The sequence below is a fragment of the Canis lupus genome, chromosome 35 (genome assembly GCF_048164855.1).
Source record: "Canis lupus baileyi chromosome 35, mCanLup2.hap1, whole genome shotgun sequence".
In the NCBI taxonomy this organism is placed as follows: domain Eukaryota; kingdom Metazoa; phylum Chordata; class Mammalia; order Carnivora; family Canidae; genus Canis; species Canis lupus.
Window position 1 is genome coordinate 26814983 of NC_132872.1, and position 21006 is coordinate 26835988.

Consider the following 21006-nt stretch of genomic DNA (forward strand, 5'->3'; position numbering starts at 1 on the left):
AGGACCACACTGTCTTGATGACCACAGCTTTGTAGTACAACCTGAAATCTGGCATTGTGATGCCCCCAGTTCTGGTTTTCTTTTTCAATATTCCCCTGGCTATTCGGGATCTTTTCTGCTTATTTTCTGATTTAAGATGATTTGTTCCAACTCTCTGAAGAAAGTCCACGGTATTTTGATAGGGATTGCATTGAACATGTAAATTGCCCTAGGTAGCATAGAGATTTTCACAATATTAATTCTCCCAATCCAGGAGCATGGAATATTTTTCCATCGTTGTGTCTTCCTTAATTTCTTTCAGAAGTGTTGTGTAATTTTTAGGGTATAGATCCTTTATCTCTTTGGTTAGGTTTATCCCTAGGTATCTTATGCTTTTGGGTGCAATTGTAAATGGGATTGACTCCTTAATTTCTCTTTGTTCAGTCTCTTTGTTAGTGTATAGAAATGCCACTGATTTCTGGGCATTGGTTTTGTATCCTGCCACACTGCCGAATTGTTGTATGAGTTCTAGCAATCTTGGGGTGGAGTCTTTTGGGTTTTCTATGTACAGTATCATGTCATCTGCGAAGAGGGAGAGTTTGACTTCTTCCAAAAGAAACTTTATACTCACTGAGCGTTGTTCCCCATTTCCCCCAACTTACCCTACCAAGCCCTAAGCAACTACTAATTAACTTTCTATAGTGTTGCCTATTTTGGGTATTTCATTTAAGTGTAGCCGTAAAGTATATGGTCTTTTGTGACTGTCTTCTTTCACTTAATATAATGTTTCAAGGTTCATTCTGTATTTTATTATTTTTCCTGATATCTGACATTCTGTTCATTTTATTTATATATTTATCAGTTGATAAACATTAGGTTACTCCACTTTTTGGCTACATGCGATATATATGTATGTTAAATAAGCCCTACCCCCCCCCCCACCCTTTTAAGGTAAGGACATTTAAGTTCTACTCTTTTAGCAAATATCAAAAGTTTTTTTAAAGATTTATTTATTTATTTATGATAGACAGAGAGAGAGAGAGAAGCAGAGTGTGTCACAGGCAGAGGGAGAAGCAGGCTCCATGCCGGGAGCTCGACGTGGGACTTGATCCCGGGACTCCAGGATCATGCCCTGGGCCAAAGGCAGGCGTTAAACCACTGCGCCACCCAGGGATCTCCAGCAAAAATCAATTTTAAATGCAGTGATACCAATGATAGTTACCACTTATTCATCTTAGAATGTATGCATCCTTTTTACAAACCCCTCTATTCTCCTACTTCCCCGACGCTTAGAAACCTCTTTTGTACTCTCTGTTTCTGAGTTCTACTTACTTTTTTTTTCAGTTTTCACATATAAGTGATACCATGCAGTATCTGTCTTTGTCTGACTTATTTCGCTTAGTATAATGTCCTCCAGGTTTATCCATGTTGTGGTAAATGGCAGAATTTCCTTTTATTTAAAGGTTAATTAATATTCCATTATATATTTTCCCAGTTTTCTTAATTCCCTCATCCATCAACAGACACTTAGGTTATTTCCATATCCTGGCTGTTGTAAATAATGCTGCAATGAACATGGGAGTACAGATATCTCTTTGAGATAATGGTTTAATTTCTTTTGGATATATACCAAAAGTGGGATCGCTGGATCATGTGATAGTTCAATTTCTAATTTCTTGAGAATCCTGTATACTGTTTTTCATATTTGCTGCACCAATTTATATTCTTGCCAACAGTGTACAAGGACTCCTCTTTCTTCATATCCTTGCCAGTGTTTTTATTCTTACTTCTTGATAATAGCCATCCTTACAGGTGTGAGGTAATATCTCATTGTAGTTTTGAGTTGCATTTCCTTGATAATTAGTGATGTTAACCATCTTTTCATCTACCTGGTGGCCATTTGTATGTCTTCTTTGAAAAAAAAAATCTATTAATTTATTATTATTATTTTTACTATTGATTTGTATGAGTTCCTTGTATACTCTGGACATTAACCCCTTACTAAATATATGATTGACAAATGCTCTCTCCCATTCCATAGATTAACTTTTCATTTTATTGATGGCTTTTATTGCTACATAGAAGCTTTTTAGTTTGATGTAGTCCCATTTGTTTATTTTACTTTTGTTGTCTTTGCTTTAAGTGTGACTTCAATAAATATTGCCAAGACTAAAGTCAAGGAGCTTACCTTCTATGCTTTCTTCTAGGAGTTTTTGGTTTCAGGTCTTATGTTCAAGTATTTAGTCCATTTTGAGTTAACTTTTGTGTATGGTAAAAAAAATAGGGGGTTTCATTCTTTTGAATGTGGCTGTCCAGTGTTCCCAGCAGCATTTGTTGAAAAGACTATTATTTACCATTGTATATTCTTGGCTTTTTTGTCATATACCTATGGGTTTATTTATGGGCTCCCAATTCTGTTCCATTGATCTATGTGTCTGTTTTTATGCCGGTACCATACTATTTTTATTACTATAGCTTTGTAATATACTTTGAAATTAGGAAATGTTATCTTATAGCTTTGTTCTTTTTCTCAAGATTGCTTTGGCTATTTTGGGTCTTTTTATGGTCCCATACAATTTTTAGGATTATTATTGAAGTGTTTTATCACTCTTCAATAAAATTGTAAATGGGGTTGTTTCCTTCATTTCCCTTTCTGACAGTTTGTTGTTAGTGTATAGAAATGCAAGTGATTTTTGTATATTGATTTTGTATCCTGCAACTTTACTGAATTTATTTATTTCTAACAGATTTTTGGTGGACTCTTTAGAGTTTTCCATATATAATATCATGTTATGTGTAAATAGAAACACTTTTATTTATTTTGTTTGGGTGCCTTTTCTTTCTTTTCTCTCTCTCTCTCTCTCCCTTTTGACTAACTGCTCTAGCTAGGACTTCCAATGCTATGTTGAATAAGAGTGTAAGAATGGACATCTTGGTCTTATTTTTTTTTTTTTTACTTTTTTACCATTATGTATGATGTCCACTGTGGTTTTCTCATATATGGTCTTTATAATATTGAGGTATGTTCCCTCTCTACACACTTTGTTGAGAGTTCTTATCATAAATAGACATTGAATTTTGTCATATGTTTTTTCTGCATCTATTGATATGATCATGATTTTTAACATTTATTTTGTTGAATAATCCTTGCATCCCACCTGATGACATTGTATGATCCTTTTAATGTGCTGTTGAATTCAGCTAGCTAGTATTTTGTTGAAGATTTTTGCATTTATGTTCATCACGAAGCATTGTTATTGGAGATAATTTAAGACAAATAGAGCAAGAGTCTGATGAGCTACCCCACAACTTCTGTTACAAGCAGAAGTAATCAGCATAGTAGGTTTTCAGTGCTATTACCAGGTCAGGAGGATAAAAAGGAAATAAACTCTAGTGAAAACAGGTTTTCAATCAGTATTCTGATTGGCTCTGGTTAGTCTGGTTTAAAGCTATCCCTGGTAATTCTGACCAGTCTGCTTTTTGCTTAAGACAACCAGTAGGCTTAATATTCACTCATCTGAGTGACTATTTGAATGTAATGTTGCTGATGAAATTTACAGACTTTTTTTTTTTTTTGTAAAGGAGGAAAAAGATGGATTTTTCCCATATATTTCACAAGACTGAGTAAGCCAGTGACTCCTCAATTTCTAGACTACGTATTTCTATTGTATGGGGGAGTCAAATTAGAATCCTAGAAAGCCACAAAGGGAAAAGGCAGACTGAGGAAACAATACTTCTATTTGGCAAGAATTGTGCTTCTTCTTTCTGACAAGATAAAATGCTGTGAGGGAGCCATCTGTGTTTTGAAACAGCATTTTCACATCCTCAGCAAAAACCGATTAAATATAGCAAAAGTCACTTTCCACATATATTTTCTTGAAATGTTTGTACAATTAATATTGTTAATGAAAGAAAATGTGTAGAAAATGCTTGCTAAACTTGTTTCTTGATCCCTTTTCTCATAAACCCAATATAGGCTATCTAATTGTCACAAACAAAGGGTTTAATTTTTCACCAACAGGTGAAACTTTCCTTTGCCAAAAGAATGATTTTCAGATAACCATCCATATCCAAGTTCAGGAAAGTCCAAAATTTGTCAAAACCCAAATATGCCTAAAGCCAATACATATGTTTTACTTGAAACCTTTTGGGGTTAAGGTAAATCTTTTATTTAGCTCAATATATTTAAACCAACATTTATTAAGTGCTCTAGTTATCTCTTGCTGTGTAACAAATTATCCCCCAAATTTAGCAACTTAAAATAGTAACAATCATCTATTTGGGTCACAAGTGTGCAACTTGGTTAGGGGTTGGCTCTGATAGTTCATGTGTGTTCAAGTGTCATCAACTGGGACAGCTCAGCTGGGCCTGGATCCAGTTTGCAAGATGGCTCATTCGTAAGTATATTAAGTTTGGGCTGGCCATTGACAGGAAGCTCAAATGAGACTGTAGCTGGGAGCCCTTAGCTCTTCAAGGGGACTTCTCTGTGGGATAGGTTGTGCTTCCTCACAGCATGGTACATAGGTTCTAAGAATAAATGTTCCAAGACATAAAAGGTGGAAGCTGCCAATTTCTTAAGCTGGATACTGGTTCAGAAACTGGTATGGCATCACTTCAAACTACACTTTGTAGTTTCCAGTATATAAATCTTGATCTTCTTTTACTAAATGTAATTATTTTATTCTTTTTTTATGCTGGTGCAGGTTTATACGCAGTAGATTCATAATTTTTACCAAATTCTTAAATAGGTCTCTGACTTTAAAAAGCAAAGGAGCCATTAATTGAGTAATATCTCCTCTTTTCCAATTTAACAGAGACTGAGTCCCAGTATAGTTATGCAATTCATCCAAGATAAGTAAATGAGAGAGTCGGGTTTAGAATGCAGGTATGATGACTTCTGAGTGGTCACCAAGTATTTGTTAATTGATTACCTCAGATCCAGCTTCATAGGGTGTGGGGCATCTATTATCTGTAGATTTTATTCTAATTATTAACCTGAGCTTAGGCATTGAAGTCTCCCAAAACAGGACTTGACTGCTGAACACATCAGCTGCTCTTGCTTCAAACTGAGCTCACATACCAAACCAAACCAAACCAAAACAAAATAAAAGCAAATACAAATAACAAACAACAATAAAACATACTCTTCTGATTATGGATGTAATGTGAACCCATTGTAAAATTTCTGGAATACAATAGAAAACTATAAAGAACAGATAAAATTCATTCATATTTAAGACCCATCATTTGGTAGTCTAATTTTTTCTGTTATTAAAATTAATCTCATATTGTTAATAGTATATTATGATAATAATATGTATTATTAAAGACTAATAACATGTATTATTAAAGACTATAAAATACTGTTTAAAAGATAATATAGTTCCTAATATATAAATGTACCATATTCCTGTATTATAAGTTTTATTTATTTTTAATTTTTTATTGTTGATAAAACTTCAGTAAACATCCACATATATTCATCCTTGAATAAGGATAAATTCCAGAAGAATGTATACATGAAAGACATAAACATTATTAAAATTCTTAATGTTGGTTGCCCAACTGCTTTTCAGAAAAAAAGTTATGCTAATACCCACATAGCTCACCACTCCTGCACTACAATTCATTAATAGCAAGAAGAATTTTGTATCAAGTACTGAAAAATTCCATTCTTTGTATTTTATTTTAATTTTTTATTGTTATTTCTTCTAGAATGTAAGCACTGCAAGGGCTGAGATCTATTAATCTTGTCCACTTCTCATCTCTAATGCCTTGAGCAATGCCTGGTGCATAGCAGGTGCTCAACAACTATCAATGGAATGAATGAATAAATGAATAAATGAGCACATGTACCCTTTGAGCTGCCATGCTTTTGTGTTTTGCTCTGGGTTTTTTTTTAAGTTTTAATTTAAATTCCATTTAGTTAACATACAGTGTAATATTAGTTTGAAGTGCACAATATACTGATTCAACACTTCCATGTAAGACCCGGGGCTCATCACAGCCAAGTGCACTCTTTTTTTTTTTATTTTTTATTTTTTTTTTTTATTATTTTTATTTATTTATTTATTTATTTTTATTTTTTTTATTTTTTTACCAAGTGCACTCTTTAAACCCCAACTCCTATCTCACCCATCCCCTATCCACCTCCCCTCTGGTAACCATCAGTTTGTTCTCTATAGTTAAGGGTCTATTTCTTGGTTTACCTCCATCTTTCTTTCTCATTCCCCACCTTGCTTTGCTCATTTGTTTCTTAAAGTCCACATGCAAGTGAAATCATATGGTAATGGTCTTTCTCTGACTGACTTACTTCATGTAGTATTATTACTCTTCAGGTCCATCTATATTGTTGCCAATGGCAAGATTTCACTCTTTTTATGGCTAAGTAATATTCTGCTGTGTATATATACCTTATGTTCTTTATCCATTCATCAATCAGTGGACTCTTAGGTTGCTTCCATAATTTGGCTATTGTAGATAATGTAGCTGCAAACATTGGGGTGCATGTATCCCTTTGAATTAGTGTTTTTTTTTTAATTTTTTGGGTAAATACCTGGTAGTATGATTGTTGGATCATAGGGTAATTCTATTTTTAACTTTTTGAGGAAACTCCACATTGTTTTCCATAGTAGCTGCACCAGTTTGCATTTCCACCAATAGTGTAAGAGAATTCTTTCTCCATGTTGCCACCAGGTGTGAGGTGATATCTTACATACTTTTTTTTCTTTTTTTTTTTTCTCAGCATCTCTGTCTGGCTTTGTTATCCAAGGTAATACTGATATTGTAAATGTGTTTGGGAGTGTTCCCTCCTCTTTTATTTCATGCAAATTATTTCAAAATTATTTTATATATTCTTATCATCAACATTTGGAAAGACTTAAATTAAATGCTTTCTTTCAGCATCATAGTAGTCACAGTTCCAAGAAGAATAAGTGGTCTCATTAAAAATGAGATTTTGGTGTTTGGAAAGAAGATAAACCACTTTTTCCATGTTCTGTCACGGGACTATATAATGCAGAGTATTTATTTCTAATGCCCATGGCCAAGATATTTTCAGGGGTCCATGAGGACAAAACTAGTTTCATAATGCCACTAAGATATATATCTGCCTTTTTCACTACATTGATATTTGTAACAATGGTACAAAACTGTGGTGGGTAAAGTTGCAGAGACCTTAACACAAATCAAGGATCAAGGTAGTAGCACCAATACAAACTGTACTTGCATCCTCTATCCTCATATTCTTCTATGCCACATGAACAAAACAAAAAGAAGACAGTTTTGTATAAGAATGGGAACATATCTGACGAAGCAGTAAAACTTAATTTTGCTAAATTTTGATCCCTGATTACATACTCTTAGGATCGACATCTGTGAGGTGATAGAAAAAAGAAAGATCGAGTAGTAGGAGAACTTAAAGTGCAGTGCATTCACAACAAAGGCCTTACTATATCCCATGGAATGTTCTGGATCTGGAAAAACTCTTCAGAGTTGGTTCAAATTGTGGAAAAGGGGCTGGGTCCTTTTTACTCCTACATCAATCAATCATCGGCTGTAAGATGCTTCTGCAATGGTGCCATGATCTTGGGTATGATGACTTTCTCTAGCCAAACCCATTTGCCAGAGCGGGACTCAGTTAAGGATTATCAGTTGCCATAACTCTAAAACTCATAGGGGTAAAGGTGATGATCCTAATGCTTCTTCTCAGTGAAGTTTCTTTGCGTGTATCTCCTTTTAGAATCTGCTTCCCTGGGTGCCCAATCTGTGACAATCTCTCTCTCTCTCTCATTTATAAAATGTGTGCTTGATGAAAAAGAGGCTTCAAACATAGTTTTATACACTTTTAGGAACTCATTGCTATTGTTGCCATATTATTTTAGGGAGGGAAAATGCTAACATTCCTTAAACACTACAAACCAGTTACAGTTATAAGCTTTGTATTACCATCTTAGTCAATAGTTGTAACAACTCTGTGATTTAAGTGTAGTTATTATCTCCATCTTATAGATGGTCAAACTGAAGGACAAAGATATTTAATAACCTACTACATGGTGCAGTCAGGATTTGAATCCAGGTAGTCTAATTCCAGAGCCAGTATCCTTTTTAATCAGAGTTGTCTAGAAAAGAGCTGACTCCAATTTTGCCATAATGACCCAGTCTGGCTTAGTTTGGGAAGCATAATTTGGCTTAAAAAAGCAAGGTCTAAAAGAGTTCTGGGACCAATAAGCCAAAAACAAACAAACAGGAACACTCCAGATAACCCAACAAATGAAAATCTATTTATCTATGTCGCTGAGTGGAACAGTCCCATTTATTCCCACCTGAGGTACAGCACAAATCTCTTTCTCTACAAATGATGCGACTCTATCCTTCACACAAAAATCTATACTCCTTTTTCTAGTCCTTGTCAACATAGCCTCCTCCAGTGTGGGTTAGGACATCCTGTTTTTCTTGAATATAGTGGATGGTTAATAAATGGTGACTGAGTTCAACAACCTTTCATACCATCTTGTAGTGCATTGGTTGCTGTTGCTGTATTATTCCTATCGTCTTGTATAAAAAAGGCTGTTTTCTTTTCTTAAGATAGGACACAGGTTTTCCTCCCTTTAATGTAGCAGTTCTATCACAGCATCCACTACACTGCCATGCCTTGTGTCAGCACTCAATAAATATTAATTCAAACTGAATTGAATTGTTTATGAGGGGAGGAGAGAAATGTGAGAGCGCTGAGATTTAATATCTTTGGGCTTCTTGCTAGAGATTAATCAAAAAGAAACTATGAATTTTTTTATGACACATGTTTTTTTTTTTTTTTCCCAGTAAGGCAGATTCAAATGAAAGAGAGCGAATGTGGCATATTTACACACTGCATCTCCGAGCTTAGTAGCTAGAATTCAGTTTGTCTTCATCCTTCTTTCTCCTTGCTCTCTCAGCCTGATTGCTGAGAAACATGGAGCTTAACCTCTACATGCGAGAGAGGGTAAGTCCCACAGGAAAGTGGTTTCTGAAAGCTAGACACACTAATGCCTGCTACTTCTGAGGAAAATTGCAGAGCGCCCCTAGACTTTCTCTGGAACCTTGGAGCAAAACATCCAACAGATCTGAGCAGTTGTTGGCATCTCACACTGTCTTCGTGATGCAAGTAATGCAAGCTCCTGATGATGTTTTTCAAGGCCTTGCCTCATAGATTGTGCAGGAATACTTTAAGCCTTTCAGAGTTCAATCCAGTATCTTAAGCTCAAGTCCTTAGCCTGCACTGAGGACAAATGTAGGATTTGAGTGCTCTGCTGTCCGGAAGTCATTATCTTCTATTAAAAAAAATACACACACACACACAAATATATATATATATATATATATATATATATATATATATATATATATTCAAATTCTATGAAGACACAAACCTCAGAATGTCACCCCTTTCCTTAAGACTGTTTGATGACCTTCAGTGGAGAGTAAAGTGTAGTATTCAATACAACAACATGACCCTTGCTTCTATCTCTAGTTTCATGTAACTTATTTGGATTCATTTTGTTATGTGTCTAAAATTCACTCCTACAACATGTTATTTCATGTCTGATATGCTGTGCTTATACGGTTCCCTCTTCCAGGACTGCCCTTCTAGTAGTCTTTGGTCACCTGAATTTTTCATGAGAAGCACTATGTCCTCTAGGAGGTCCTGGCTGAATCTCCAAGTTCATTCTTCCAAATAATACTCAGGGAGCATCCACTATGGGTCACTTATTGCTCTAATTGCTGGAGTCAGAGTGGGAAGCAAATGAGAAAGGTGCCTGTTCCAGTTGCACCAACATTGTATTGGGGGCACAGAGACAGAACATCAATAGGTTAAGAAATAAATGAGATACTTTTCAGTAATAAAGAACTAGAAAATAAATAAACTGGAGTAATATGAAAAAAAGGGGATATGATAGAGGCTGTAAATAGTTCCCAGTAGGTACAAATGTCTTAAGTCAAGAATGAGTTTGGCATGCTTAATGACTAAAAGCCAGTGAGGCTGGAACTTGTTGAGTAAGAGGGATACTGGAGAGGTAGGCATAGGCTGAATCAGGTACGCAAATAGTCCGAAATCTATTCTAAAAGTAATGACAAGTTAGAGGAGAATTTTAATTGAGGGCTAATATACTCTGACTTGCATAGGAAGATTCAGCAGACAGATTAATTTGGAAGCTATTAGAATAACACAGAAAAAAGAAACTGGTGGCTTGAATCACACTGGAGATCTATTTTCAAGGCCTAGCTCGCAGTACCTACCACAGGTTAGAAGGAGGTTGGGACTGGTAGGAGAATGGAGGAATAAAGTTGGACCAAGCTCCTTTTCTTTATTGCCCTCAAAGCATCCTGTCTACACTAACACTGGCTAAAACCATATGTGTATATGTCTTTCTCTCCCACTGGCTTGAACATACTCTCATCTAGGGCAACTGTCTCATCTTTGAAATTTCAGGGCCTGGCACCATGCCTGGCATAGATAGTCCATATAGATATTCACTGGATTTAACTGAACTAAATTTATTTATTCTTCTCTTAATGGAACGAAGAGGCTTCTAATCAGTAGTAGGATATTTTCTTAAAGTATTTTTCATGGAAAGTTAGAATTACTATAAGAGATTCTCTGAGAAAATCATGTGTAAATAGAAGTATTAGCAACACTTGCAAACCATCTTTACTTCTGAGGATAAGACTCTGGTTTGACAGATTATGACCATCAGACTCTTACATTTCACTAAAGAATGAGGAAAAGGGGGCTAAATGTGTTATACAGATTCCTACTTTATTTCTTTGTAGGTATTCACTGAAGAATAGTGATGTTGAGCCCATCAACAGAATAGCCTTATAAACTATCAAAGGTCTGTGGACACAATATAAATCATTGTCCTAAAATTCTGTTGTTGAAAGTGCATTATAGTCCTTTGCATACAGCAAATAATTATAGTGATTCAGTTTTCTAAAATAAGTATGAGTGATAAACAGTATTATAGCTGGTAGATGATAGGCTATTATAGAGTAGAATTAATAAAAATTGCATGTCATCATTTAGCAAACATTTACAGAGAATCCAATTCACTATGCAGTGTCTCGGTTACCTTCAGTAAATAAATCAACTTCAAAGATTCCTCACAAATCTGGTATAATAAACACTATTGGATAATGACAATTTATGCCCTAAAATGAGGTAATGAAAGTTTGATTCATATGAATGTCAAAAGACAGTTTTGGTTCACTAACCACAAGTTATAAGGGATGGCACCAGCCTTTCAGAACAGAATGACACAAAGAGAAGGGTTAGCCAAGGCCTTGTAAAATGATTACTTCTAAAATGCTGACCTGAGCTATCAAATGGCAATGCAAAAAATGTACCCCACAAAGTGGTTTACAAAAGACTGAGGTATGTAAACAATGGATTTTGTTAAGCCTCTAGTCATCCAACTTCAGCGTTGCCAGGGGCTGGAGCAGGGGGATGTAGAGAGCTACTAATCAACAAGCATAAAGTTTCATTTAAGCAAGATGACTACACTCTATGGATCTGCTGTACAACACTGTACAGTCAATAATACTACTTTGTACACTTAAAATTTTGCTAAGAGAGTCAATCTTATTTTGTGTTATTTCCAGAATAAAATAAAAAAAATCTATTTGGGTTTATAAGTCCATGTAAAAGATGCAGAATCCCCTGGAGGAATTAAAATAGTATTTGTGAATCACAGATGATAGAATGAGTTAGTTTCATCTTATATCCAGCCAAGGCCTGTGGTGATAAGAAAATGAGAACTTAGATTAGGGGACAGTGTTGGGAGGGAGGTAGGGACCTTTATGGGTGATTCTGTGATGTAGAAGAGACCTAGCCCATGGATAAGAGGAGATGGGGAGTATGTGCCACCACAAGGGATTTAAAACCATTAAAGTTGAATATCTGAGGACCCAGGAAGAGGACATGAAGAAAGGGACAGATGCCACAGAAGAATGGTCTTTAAAAAAATGTTGCCCAAGGCAAGTCTTGTAGAAGGGAGGAAAACTCTCCTTTTTGGTTTTTGAAAGAAACTCCTGACCCTCTTCCTTATTGGAAGTTACATCCTTTAGCTGTGGTCTGAGTTAAAGAGGCTTTAGGATCTGCCTAGGACTTAAGCACTATCTTTAAAAGAAATATTTATGGGAAAATGCATTTGAGTTTTCAACAATCGATTTATAAGTGACTTTGCAGAAAACAGACCTTGGAGGGTTACCCCTATAACTTAAGTTTAAAGTTAACATTCAGTTTTTATGTTTCAAAATCAGAAAGATGACCATGCTGTGACTTTGAAAAATGCTCCTGAATTTGAAAAAAAAGTGGCTAAGATTATTTATAGATTTGAAAAGACGAAGTCATTTTTGTTTTAAAATAACCACCAAAGAAGAGTCAGTATCTCATTTTTACCAAAGTCTTGGCTCTTGTGGTCTTCCCCATTGAAAATCTCATTGTAATTTCCTGTTGAATATTTACTAAATCCTTAGAGGCTATTTTTTTTTTGTAGTTATTGTGGATTTGCACTTAAATTAGGCAGAGCTATATTTTTAGTTATAGAAGGGACAGGCCACCAATAACAGAAATTTCAATCATAAGGAAACTAAAAATGTCATTTCTAACATGCCTAAAAAATCTAGGAAGAAAAGTAGATATATATTTGTGAAACATGGTAGTTGGATTTTGGAATTACATTTTAAGAACTTAAAGTTAATGTGAATATAATATAGCTTTAGTTTACAAAGCTTACAACTGAATTTGATTTTCTTTCTTTCTTTCTTTCTTTCTTTCTTTCTTTCTTTCTTTCTTTCTTTCTTTCTTTCTTTCTTCTTCTTTCTTTCTTTCTTCTTTCTTTCTTTTCTGTTAGGTTTATGTGAATGCAATCTATACTAGCCACTGTGTGCATCATTTAAGTAAAACCAAGAAACTTTAAACTTTTTGTTTGTTTGTTTGACATCTGGGGAAGGGTGTCACAGAATGCCAAAATCTTGATGAAGCATTGTTATTACTCAAAAGTAATAATGAGCATTAAAATTACTCAAGGAAGTTTTTGAAAAATATATCTGCTTGAGTCTGCAAATACACTTTATAAAATGTAGAAGGGCAATTCTGATTTGCAGGCATGGTTGGGAACTACAAGATTTTGAGTCTAATATTTAAGTTCTCTAAAATTTTTTATATGGTCCAAATGGGGATGTGAGATTGACCACAGAGGAATTCAGGAAAGTGCATGGAACATCTCTATACATCACTGTAATTATGAATTACACATCAATTTAAACAATCAGCATAAACACTTGTAGGCAAAAGAAGAATTAGTAAGGAAAATTATAGTACAGTTTCATGGTACCAGGTACTACAAATGACACAACACATTTACAGTACTATGATGTTTAAAGAGACAAATTCAGGCTTTTGGAAGTTGATGCTCTAACTTCTAATTTAAAAATAAGAAGTTCAGCCAGCCATATGCTTGGTTCCAAGTACACCCTGCTTTCATATATTTTGATGCTTATTGTCACATTATTTTTAGAATGGTATTGGCATTAAGCTGGCACATGCAGGATAAATAATAACATTCGTCTACATGAAGTTTTATATTTTTTTTCTGAAAAAAGCAACTAAGGGGATTAATCCAGCTATAACTTTTACGGTTTTAAAAAAAGGGTATTGGTAGGTAAATGTGACTTCATTTTTTTCACTGTTGAATATCAAATGAATGCAATGTAGATTAATTTTGCTCTCATACCCCAGCACAAATATAATTCCACACAACACAATTTACAAGAAAAATGTGCTAATAAAACAGCTCTCATTATTAATATATAAAAAGCATAAGGTAAAATGCCATCTTTAGTAGATTTATAATTTGACTACATAAATATTTAAAAGATCCCTTTAATTTTTTAAATTAATATTTGCTTTGCATTTGTTCAAGGAAAGTCTTCAAATGACTCACATTGCTTTTGGAATGCTGATATGCACTGATATGTATTATTTAAATACTCATATTCTTGACATATATCTAGATTTTTTTTAAATGGTGAAAATTAAAACTATTTTTAGCCTTTAGAGAAAAACAGACCGGGAAGTAACAGAAAAACAACTTTAAAACTCTTAGTGACATCTTCTGAAATACATTATAATAATAGATAACATTATGGAGACTTTAATAAGTGCCCAGACACATGTTCTAGGAGTGTAGGTCTATTAGCCATTTAACACCATAAAAAAATCACAATAACTGTAGGAAGTAGTTATTGCCTATTATTGACCTTATTTTATGGATAAGATATGTCCTTGAATCTTTCCTTTTGCCCGTACACTTTATCCAATCTAACAACAAATTCCATCAGCTCTGTGTTCAGAATACACCATAGACTCTAGTATTTTCCATCAACTCAACTACAACAATCCTCATCCAAGCCACTGTCATCTCCTTACCTGGATTTTTATTGCAAAAGCTTCCAAATTTCTGTCTATCTATACTTCACTATAGTCTCTGAATCTAGCAACCGGAGTGATGTTGTAAAAACACAGATTATGTTCTCTCTACTCCAAACCCTACAATAGCTTCATGTCTTATCCAGAGAAAACGCAGACACAATACAGCATCTGACAATGCCCCAATTCACTGTTTTTACAACTTGGTTGCATATTACACTCATGGGGGAACTGAACAAATACTAATGCAGCTCTCTCACCAAGAGATTGAGTTAATTCACCTGGGAGGCAGGCTGGAATTTGGGATTGTCAAGAGCTCTCTAAATTAAATCATTATAATGTGTAACCAGGGTTGAGAATCATTTCTCTTCAACCTTTGAGTCCCTTTCTGCCTCCATCACCTCTAACTTCATCTTCTACCACCTTTCCCCTTACATATGCTATGTTAGCCATAACCATAGGGTGACCACCTATTTTATTAACCCAACTGCAGGGTAAAAGGGTCAATATTAACAATTATGAAGAGGTACTAGGCATGGATTAGCACTGTCCTAGGCAAAACAGGCATTTGGTCGTAAAAATAAAGATCTAATTTGTAGTTCTTTGGGTATAAAATGTTCCGACCTCAGGCCTTTGGCCCCTGCTGTTCTTACTCCGGACTATTTCCCTCCAGATTGCCACTTGGCTTGCTCCCTCACCTTCTTCCATCTTTACTCATATGTCACTTTCCAGTAAGAGCTCACTTGTTCATTCAATTTAATACTGAAACCTAATCTCACTTCCACTCTCTTATTTTTTCTCCCTGTCTGATGTACTATATATTTTGCTTAAATCTTTATTTCTCTTGCCACTAGATTTTTTTATTTCTGTTTTGTTCACTTCTGTATTCTAGGTTCCAGACCAGTACCTGGGCCACTATAGTCAGTGAATACATATTTGTGCAAAAAAAAAAAGAGTGAATGATTTTTCAGCTGTTTCACATTGGGCAAGTTACCTATTATGCTTTGCCTCATTTTCCTCATTGATAAAACGGGGACAATATTAACACCTACCTCATAATGTTGGTGTAAGCACCTGGTGCATGGGATTGGGATAATGCCTGACTCAGAGAACGCACATGTAAATGCCATCTACAGTAGTTAATTAAACACATTCATCCTCATTTTTTTGCTCTAGCCACTGGCTTATAGGTCCACACCTGGAAACCATCACCCCTAAGCCTGCCTCACTTCAGAAATCATAAGTATCAATACACTGTGTTGGTAAACTGGCCCTTTGGAGAAAAAACAAGCAAGCCCTGAGCTGTGCTGTTTGCCCATGTCTGTGGTGTAAATATTTCCATCATGGCCAACTTCAAGTTACTAACAGTTTAACAATCAGCTCCCTCAATTCCTGACCATTTAATCATCATCTCTCACATGTTGGTATGATCTGGCTCTAATAAGCCACTGCCAATATCCTACTTCGGGCACACTCCTCCTTCAGCTCTCTCACTCTCATCGTACAGCTATACCTCCTACTTCCTCCTCTACACCATAACAGCTCCCAGCATATGATATCTCTATTTACCTCTAGTCTTTCAGCCTTTTTATTTCCTTCTATATCTAGCCTGTATTCACCAGCTGCTTAGCCAAAAGATCTTTTTCCACTATCCCGATTTCCTTTTAATACCGGTGTGTTTCTGTTGCACCTGTTCTACACACACGCTAGCCTCTATTATCTCCAGTCTTGCACTGGGGGGTGTCGAGCATCCTTGCAGAAAGTCAAGGAAACATGCATGCCATTGCTGAAACACATCCATCCCCTCCAGAATCAGCCGGATGTCAGCATCAGTAAACTATGTTACCTTCTCCAACACAAAAGATATGGTCTGGCAGGAGAAGAGGAAGATACATGTATCCAATGTCAATTACTGGGCCAGTAGTGCTCAAGACCCACTTCTGGCCATGCGGGTCACATTATCATGAGACACCTTGGTAAACAATTTTTAACTGGTTGCCCTTGCTGGGACCCAGAGAAAAACTGTTCCTGGTGCAGAACCTGCTCTTGATGGTCTTCCCTTCCCCTTCCTTCTTTGGTCTGATCAGTGATTGGCTATATATATATATTTTTAACTTCAGCAGTTATTCTAAACATTCACCTTTAATGAAGCCTTGTTCTCAAACTTCCAAATAAACTCTCCTCCTACTTCACACAGAAAGGCAACAACATCAGGTATCACTTCCTTCAATCCAGTGCCTCCCGTCGGTCTCTCTAGATCCACAACACACAGTCCTGGGTTGAAACAGTCCTCCCATGAAACAAAGACGGTGTGGAGGCTGCTATTGACTATACACAGTCAACCCTCCACCTGGGTCCTTGATTTTGAACCTTCCCATCTCCTGAGACAGTTTGTCTTACCAATGTACTCTCTTCAATTTCCTCTCCCCCAGTGTATAAATTGTCTAAATTCCTTTCTATTAAAAAATATCCTTCATTTTTCTTTTTGTCTACTTGTATCTGATTTTTCTCTTGCCTTGCTATCTCCCCTAATTTTTACTAAATAAATATTTTTTAAAAAAGGTCTCCATCTCCATTACCAATTCCTACTTATTTTTCATTCTCATTTTGCCCTGTGCATTCTGACTTCTGCTGGAGACCAACCCATTAAATATGCTCTTGTTGAGTCACTGAGGACCTCATAAGTAGTAAGTCCCACAGATGCATTTTAGTCTTTGTTTTCCCAAACTTCTCTATTTTTGATATAGTTGCCTATTTGCTCCTGGCTGGCATGCAGGATTCTTATCTCCCTTCTTGTTGCTCTTTGACCACTTATTCTTAGTTACCTTTGGAGACTCCACCCTGCTGCTTCCTTAGTTGGCATACCATAGAGTTGCAACCTTGTTCAACTCCTTGCTTTTCTCTAAAAGTTCTTCCCAGAAAAAAATATCATGGTCTGGGTTTCATAACCACTTTTTATGCTACCGACTATAAAATCTTGACTTTAGTCAATATTTTTCTCCCAATCTTCAGATTTGTATTTCTAATTGCTGTCTGGACATTTTCACTGCATGTTCCATAGACATCTCAAATGGAATACAACCCAAATGAAACTCATCATCTGCCAGTGACCAACCCATTTTATTTCTACTCTGTATCTTTAGATCAGTTGGTAGCACCACCTTCCACACATTCTTCTTACTACTAAGCATCTTTTCCAGATTATATTTTGAATTATGGTTTCCTGAATTAATCTGATCTTATTTGCTTTTGTTTTTATTAATTCCCCTGCCCCATCTATTTTGTTGTATATAGATGACACTCCTTGCTTGCTAATGTGACTGTATTTTGCAAATAGTATATCTGTATCTTTTCTCTCATATCAAAGGGTGTGAGGTGGCTGCAAGAGGCTGTCACATGAACACACAATATAACACCTTACTGAAACCAGTGGTATTATATTTTTGTATATCTGAATTGTGTTATTTGATAAACAAATCTACATTCAACAAACGTCATAAAATAGGAATGAATTTTTTTAAAAGATTTTATTTATTTATTCATTAGAGAGAGACACACACACAGAGGCAGAGACACAGGCAGAGGGAGAAGCAGGCGCCATGCAGGGAGCCCAACATGGGATTTGATTCCAGGTCTCCAGGCGATCCTGAAGTCCTGGGATGAAGGCAGCACTAAACCACTGAGCCACCCAGGCTGCCTAGGGATGAGATTTGTGGTTGGAATATGGTATCTCAAAGCTTTTAAGTATTATATAACCATTTTTATTTGAATTGTTACTTAATGTTATAAAAATGGAAGACCAAAGATTTAGGGGCAAGCGGTTGTTAGGTAAGTATGTGTCACAAAAACTATGAAATCCATATGCATAGTTTGAGAGAGACCATGCAGGGATGATGGTCAAGATTACACTTAATTTGCACTAGTGTATTTTTTTTGGAAAAGTCAGGAATATTTGCACATCAGTGAGGTCATAATATATTCTGGCAGCAGGGCTGATGGTCTGCTTGCTAAGTAAGGTTGCATTTAATTTTTTTTGAGATTTTATTTATTTATTCATGATAGACACACACACACACAGAGAGAGAGAGAGAGAGAGAGAGAGAGAGAGAGGCAGAGACGCCGGCAGAGGGAGAAGCAGGCTCCATGCAGGGAGCCCGACATGGGACTCTATCCTGGGTCTCCAGGATCATACCCTGGGTCAAAGGTGGCGCCAAACTGCTGAGCCATCGGGGCTGCCCAGGCTGCATTTAATTTTAAAATGAAAAACACACATAGGGCACATTGGCGGCTCAGTGGTTGAGCCTTTGGGGTCCTGGGATTGAGTACCACATTGGGCTCTCTGCATGGAGCCTGCTTCTTCTTCTGCCTGTGTCTCTCATGAATAAATAAATAAAATCTTAAAAAAATAAAAACACACATATAGTTACATACCTACCTACACCCTTTCTGCATGTGCTCACACACGCACATATACACACAAACAAACACAAGTACTTAACCACACCTCCTCTTACTAATATATATCTGGAGGAATGTCCATAAAGATCCTGAACAGTGTAAGATTTACTAATCCAGTGCAATATCACAGCCAGCCAGCCACTACCACTAGCACTAGACTGTAATTTTGTACTTAGTTTTGCTACCACTCTTTCACATAAAACAGTAAACTGAAGTGATTTTCAAATATGTGGGAGACCAAAGGGAAATCTTTTCTTCTTCTAGTAAGCACAGAATGCTATTAATGAGCCATGGATAGCTTCCCTACAATGCAATGCACTTAGCCACTTCCTCTTTCTGTGCTCACAGAAGCTGCGATTATCAAATTCTAAAGCAGTAGTTTGAAAAATGACTTCGTTTTTGGGAATCTGTGGGATATATATCTTTATAAATTTTATTTCCACTTGCCATGGGGAGTTGAGTATCTGCTATTGACATAAAGTTTATATAGCACTTTGAGCTTCTGGGATAAAAGAGATATGATTACAAAGAAAGTTAAGAATATTAAAAAAAGGGTAAGAAGGGAGTATTTGGCCCTGTGGCTTTTTTCCCCGTGCATGTGATTCTTATTTTAATAGAAATTCTACATGCAGACGGGACACAAGTTCACATGGGGAGATGGCAGTGGACTTATAAAAAGAAGTAATAAGTAATTTCATTTTAAAAAAGTGTATGAGAACGTGACTTTTTGAGTCAGAGACCCGAGTTTGAATCTTTATTCTACCACTTACAGTATGTCATGTATTATTCTGTAAGCTTTACAATAATTGACCAGATGAATCCTCATGACACTTGTATGAAGTAGATGCTGTCTACATTCTCATTTTATGTTATTTTTTTATTTTTATTTTTTTTACATTCCCATTTTATAGTTAAATAAACAGGCACAGAGAAGGCAGTCACTTGCCCAAGTCACAGGGTCACACAGCTGGTAAGTGACAGAGCCAAGATGAATAACGTATATTAAGAATCTCATAGCAGTGGTAATGGTCGCGACCATCAACTGAATGTCTACTCTTTCCCAGATTGTATGGTGTCTTACCTACATAATTCATAAGAGCTGAAAAATATTAATTTAAAAAAATTTAAATCATGAAATATACCACTTTTAAACATGTAGTAGGGTATTTATAAATATTTTATTTTATTTATTTTTAAAAAATAAATATTTTAGATAACATATTAGCATTTCTTTGTAATGTATTTAATTAATTCAGGATTCAGCAGGATAAGAAGTATATCTGAAGCTAACAATTCTCTCCTAATTTGCTGTGGCAGTCATTTGATCCAATTTTCAGCAGCAATTTAGATTGAGAATGTGCTACATTATTTGCCATTATGTTCAGCTCTAGGATAAAGTTGATACAAAAAAACTCCCAAAACTTATCTTAAGCATCATTAAAGGATAAGTCATTTTGGTATGTGTCTGATAGAAATGAGCTTTGGAATAACCATAATGGAAGGGCCTAACTATACATGCATTTCAAAGTACCATAGGTGGTCCTGATAAATTATTCTAAAATAATTTAGCACATTTACAGGAGAAATGAATATAAGCTATAAACATTCTGAGAATGGCTATAGAAAAATAAAACAAACAACAAAGAGTTCATGTCCCCAAACACCTATGAATTTCATTTTGCCTTAAAGAGCATACTTGTTTGAGAGTCTGCATTGTACAAGGTGTATTGCTCTGTAATAACTTGATGATTTTGCTGAATTCAGCTTCTGGCATTGAATATGGACATCAAGTCCAGTCGCAGGGTAAATATATCATCACTGCTAATAGTGAGAGAAGTTGGAAGAAGAGGGCATGAACTCAAGAAAAATAAATGAAAATGATATCAAAAGAGAAAAATGAGATGCAGAACCCAACCAAGTGATGTAAAGCAAAAAAATAAAGCGAAGAAAGAATGCTCGAGACCGTTTTTATCATATGAAAAGATAAAAAATAGTGTAACACATTCCAAATAGCAAGAGTCCAGTCATGCTATAAGTAAGAAAAATGGCCATGTCTTTGTATACAGATAAATAAGAATACAGTGACACTCAAATATGTA

General features: G+C 35.7%; 1 protein-coding gene across 20 annotated transcripts in view; it reads right to left on the reverse strand.

Moving 5' to 3' along the window:
- Positions 1–21006, reverse strand: part of EPHA6 (EPH receptor A6) — an 872277-nt gene that overhangs the window by 115217 nt on the left and 736054 nt on the right. Inside the window, exon 15 of one of the 20 annotated variants that reach the window (XM_072812324.1) lies at positions 19813–20006. The exons of 18 other annotated variants lie outside the window; for them this stretch is intronic. In XM_072812324.1, coding sequence (XP_072668425.1) covers positions 19998–20006 — 9 coding nt within the window. In that variant the 3' untranslated portion in view covers positions 19813–19997. Of the gene's footprint in view, positions 1–19812; positions 20007–21006 lie in introns of those variants that run through there. One more of the 20 variants, XM_072812323.1, reaches the window with a different exon arrangement.